At 37.5% G+C, this 5,057-nt stretch overlaps 1 protein-coding gene across 1 annotated transcript; it reads right to left on the bottom strand.

Annotated features, from left to right (window-relative positions):
* Nucleotides 1-3,772: 3,772 nt before the first annotated feature.
* On the bottom strand, nt 3,773-4,744 carry LOC128229862 (uncharacterized). The gene is made up of 3 exons (XM_052941740.1): nt 4,720-4,744; nt 4,240-4,430; nt 3,773-3,958 (listed from the first exon to the last, which is right to left on the bottom strand). Exons 1-3 carry the CDS (start codon nt 4,742-4,744, stop codon nt 3,773-3,775), a joined length of 402 nt encoding a protein of 133 aa, XP_052797700.1.
* Between the last annotated feature and the right edge of the window lie 313 nt (nt 4,745-5,057).

Below are 5,057 nucleotides of genomic sequence, written 5' to 3'. Positions count from 1 at the left end.
TCGTTCTTCTCTCTAAATACATATAGTTAGCTTTGCCGGTAAGAGCTCCTAGTTTACATGTGTGCTAAAATCGGGTTATAAATATACCATTATTCGATAAAGGTTCCGAATTTCAAAAAAATGAGAAGCATAGGTGACCTCTGTGGCTCGTCATTTTCAAGGAGGCGGTTACTACAAATTTATATAAATATGGGCTACACGGGAAGGCGTTGCCTTAATATAAAGACCGCGGTCGGGGTTTCTTGATAGAAACAGAATATTTGACACCTGTTTCAACGCACATGAATGAATATGATTTTTAATTTAAGATTTCATTTTGCATCTGTCTTGAATTCAAATAATATTTTGTGCCGTTGTATTGTAAGTTGCAGAGTTCACTATTCAAGGTCTGTAATTGTAGACCACCGAAATTGTTTTTAGACCATGTAAATAATCTTACATTAACTCGCACTCCAGAAAATCAATGTCTTCGAATACTTGGCTTCCAGACAAGGACTTTTAACTACACACTTTATAACACAATCTTAGCTCAAAGCAATAGCTTATATCTCCTCCCTTGTTATAAGCCTGTGTTGGGGGGGGGGCTAGTAACATTTGACTGTTGCATAAATATTCTCTACTACTGCGCACATAGTTCCTATATCGGTGGAATTGAAGTATACACTAACCAGCGTGAGTGTGCTATTGTAGTGTAACGACAACACTTGGTAAAAGTAACGGGAATGCTCAACACGTTCGCTGCAATAAGCGGTGATGCCAAAGCGCAATGAACTAAATAAGGTTATATTGTATGGTCTTTAAACATGGTTAGTTTGTTGTCTTTTCTATGGCAAAATGAGTTATAATGTTTTGTGTCAAAATAACGTTGGACAGTGGATATGCCGAATGCGATTTGTGTGTTACAATAACCACTATGGTTATAGTAATACTTGTCTTGTTTATTTGTCGTGAAAACAAGAAACAATAAATCTGCATACTTTCTCACGAGAGATGAAAAATGAAACAAAAACACAGTTACACGTTATTTGTTTCGTATATTGAAGATCTATCACTATCATTCTGTCTGTGTTTACTTGTCTTATATTGTATACCTTTGTTAGGGAACGTGTCATTTAGGGTGTGCCCCCACCGCCAGAACAGAAAATATATATAGTTTGGATAAAAAAGGAAGAGCAGGCAAGAAATGTTTTCGCTAATATAGGTCTTAATTGATTCATTCGGAAGTGGTGTATATGTGTTGTTTTTCAATATGTACTTAAAAATGATCACTTGGGCGGCGGGTGTCGGATGCGAATCCTGCCTTCAAAATGTATGTCCTTCACTACTTGTCTTTTCAAGTTCATACGTTCATACCCCAGTGCGTAGTTGTGTGTGCTTGATTGTCCGCATCATTGTGTGTCTGATTGTGCGCATCATTGTGTGTTGTGTTGTGTGTCTGGTTGTTCGCATTATTGTGTATAGTGCTGTGTGTCTGGTTAATCGCATTATTGTGCGAAGTGTTGTTTGTATGGTTGTTCGCATCATTGTGCGTAATGCTGTGTGTCTGGTTGTTCGCATTATTGTGCGTATTACTGTGTGTCTGGTTGTTTAAATAATTGTGCGTAATGTTGTGTTCTGGTTGTTCGCATCATTGTGCGTATTATTGTATGTCTGGTTGTTTAAATAATTGTGCGTATTATTGTGTGTCTGGTTGTTCGCATTATTGTGCGTAATGTTGTGTGTCTGGTTGTTCGCATTATTGTGCGTAATGTTGTGTGTCTGGTTGTTAAAATAATTGTGGGTAATGTTGTGTGTCTGGTTGTTCGCTTCATTTTGTGTAGTGTTGTTTGTCTCGTTTCGTGTCTCGTTTTGTGTCTCGTTGTTTATCTCGTTGTGTGTCCTTTTGCTCGTCTAAGATTGCGCAATGTTGTGCATAGTCTTGTTTGTCTCCCTGTGTGTCTCGTAGCGCGTTTCGTCGTAGTGTTGTTTGTCATGTTTAGTGTCTCTTTCTGTGTGTCGCTATGTGTCTCGTTGTTGGGTTCGTTGTGAATGTCACTTTGTGTCTCGCTTGAGCATTAGGGTGCGAAGAGTTGTGTGTCTTACTGCGCGTATCAGTTTTCGTAGTGTTGTGTGTCAAACTGTGTAGCTCGATGTATGTCTCGTTTTGCGCATCATTAGGCGTAGTGTTGTGTGTTTTGCTGTGCGGTTCATTGATTGTGCGTACAGTTGTATAACTCGCTGTGCGCATTAATTTGTGTAGTGTGTCTCGTTGTTAACATCTTTGTGCGTAGTGTTTTTCTTCTCGCTGTTTGTCTCTTTGTTATTCAAGCTGTTTCTTTCGGTTATACGTGTAGTATTGTGTGTCTCGTTTGTGTATTATCGTGTGTCGCTCTGTCTCGTTGTAAACAGAATTTGGCGTGTTATTGTGTGTCTTCCTGTTTGCATCGTTGTATTTCTCGCTGTTTGTCTCATTGTGCCTAGTGTTGTTTTTCTCGTTGTGTATTATTGTGTGTCTCGCTATGTTCAACGCTGTGCTCATCATTGTGTGAAGTGTTGTTTGTCTTAATAAGCGCATAATTGTGCGTATTGCCGTGTGTCTGGTTGTTCGCATTATTGTGCGTAGTGTTGTGTATCTGGTTGTTCGTCCAGTTGGGTGTCCCATTGTGCATCATTTTGCTTTATGTTGTGTGTCTGGGTTTGTTTTTTTCGCGATGTGTCTCGCTATGCGCATTATTGTGTGTAGTGTTGTGTGACTCATGATGTGTCTCGCTGTGTGTCTTGTTGAGTACCTCGTTGTGTGTTGAGTGTTGTCTGTCTCGTTGGTTGTCTCGTTTTGCGAAGCATCATGCGTAGTGTAGTCTGTCCCGTTGTTTGTCTCGTTTTGCAAAGCACTATGTGTAGTGTTGTTTGTCATGAAATTTTTCGTTGTGTGTGTCGCTGTGGGTCTCGTTGTTTGTCTCATTTTTAGCATTTTTGTGCGTAGTGTTGTGCGTCACGCGGTTTGTCTCGCTGTTTGTCTTTTCTATATCTCGTTCTCCGTCTCGTTGTCTTTTTCGCTGTCTGTGTCGTTTAGTGTATATTCGCTTTTGGTTAAATTCCGTGATTTGCGTATATTTAAGTGTCTCATTATGCATATTGTTATGTGTGTCTGTTCGGCTTTGACACATGTGCGCTTAAACATACTCTTCCGCTGGGCTCGTCCATGAAGTAACTCCTGTTTAAATCGTGATTCATTTGGTTGCAGTTTTCATGAAAAAAAGGTATTAATCCGTTTATGTGATAAAAAATAGCTAGCAACTTATCTTCGTCGGTATTCTACTAGATAATATCAAACCGATACCAAATAAACTTAATTTACATTTCAAAACAATTGAAAACACACTAACGAGGTCATTGACAGTGGCTCTATATGGCAACTTTGTTGCTTATTTCTGTGTAATTGCACATCGGTCATCATTTCGTCACCCGACGTCAAAACACTGTATGGAGTTCTGTATTAAGTCTGCAAGTGTTTTATTTACATTGTTATACTGTTGATTGATAGGTCATTACACATACAAATCTAAACGTCAATACACATACACATCAAGAGCTCAATACACATACACATACATACACATCAGAATTTCAATAAACATACACATCAGAACGTCCACACACAGACGCATCAGAACGTCAATACACATGCACATCACGATTTCAATAAACTTACACATCAGAACGTCAACACACATTCACATCAGAAGGTAAATTCACATTCACACCAGAATGACAATACACATTAAAAAAATTATCATTGGCCTTTACTTATTTCATTGACAGCATTGATTTTTACCTTTGATGTTCTGTAGGGATATACCCCACCGGAGTCGGTCTCAGTAATGGAAGCCAAACCAGTACTGATGTTGATTATCGCTGCGTTTGTAACAGACAAAGAGCCTCCCTGTGACGCCGCAGACCGAAGCAGCGGAAGGAAAGCCTACAATTTTAAAAAACAATCAAACTCAATTAAATATTTGCATCAATCTAAAAGCATAGTTCCATTTAAAGACATAGTTTTTACTAAAAGATGCTTATTTATTAGTTTTAGATTATATATCATTAAAGAATCACTATGAATATCATTCTTGATTTCCTCCTTTTTGACTTTATTCAATCATTTTGAAACAAGAACAAGTTCTCCCTGGATGACAAATATGATAAGTTAAAATCAAAGGCTATTTATATTTTTAATGCGCAAAAGCAACAATAACCTCTTACCTTTGAAACCATTAATGGACCGGCCGCATTTGTTCTGAAGTTTTCAATCATCGATTCTTGGTTGACTTTCTCCAGATTGTCACGATTTCCAACACCAGCATTGTTAAGAAGAATATTCAGTCCTTGACCTTCACCCGGTTTTCCTTGGACAACCTTGACTGTTTCTTCAAGTTTACTCGTGTCATTTAGATCTATAAATAATCATTCCACCAATAAGGTTATTTTTAAATTTTGTTTTCCAATAGAACAAGCATTGATTGAAAAAGAATTTAAGCGCTACTGAGTGAGTACTTAATTCAGAACAGCACCTTAATATAGAACACCCATTATAAAAGCGTTTTTCCGACCGCGATCAGCTCATTTACGATTTTAATCAATAAAGACGCTTGCCTTAGATACAAGTTCTAAAGAACATGATTCTCTGGTAAATATTTCAAATACTGCTATCATTCAGAGTTCTTCATGTTCAAATGTCAATACATGGTATGCGGTGGGATGACTTCATTCTTGCTACAATCACAGCATACTGGTACAGCCTGTATTTGTTTTACTTAAATCTTCAAATTTTACTGACAAAAACGACAAAACCAAGCTGGAAATAACATAAGTTATTAATTTACCAAAATAAAACATGTAGCAATAATTTTGAAAGAATACATAAAAATAAATAACGAATAATACTGTTCCTTATTTAGGTACTCCGATGACAAAAATGACATTCTTTGACTGTGCGGTTAATAACGTACTTTTCATGCAGATTGGTAGTATCTTGAAAAATGCCATTTATATCAACGAATTGGTCTTGAATCATGGTATGC

Source organism: Mya arenaria, chromosome 4 (assembly GCF_026914265.1).
Source record: "Mya arenaria isolate MELC-2E11 chromosome 4, ASM2691426v1".
NCBI classification, from domain to species: Eukaryota; Metazoa; Mollusca; class Bivalvia; order Myida; family Myidae; genus Mya; species Mya arenaria.
The sequence above is the reverse complement of the archived record's forward strand: the minus strand, read 5'-3'. Positions and strand labels throughout refer to the sequence as shown.

Excerpts from the sequence above, each read along its gene's own strand:
- LOC128229862 (XM_052941740.1), bottom strand. The coding sequence starts at position 4,744 with ATGAAGTCATCCCACCGCATACCAT. Across the intron at positions 4,431-4,719 it reads GTCATCCCACCGCATACCAT|ATCTAAATGACACGAGTAAA; the intron begins GTATTGACATTT and ends GATTATTTATAG. Across the intron at positions 3,959-4,239 it reads GTCCATTAATGGTTTCAAAG|GCTTTCCTTCCGCTGCTTCG; the intron begins GTAAGAGGTTAT and ends TTAAAATTGTAG.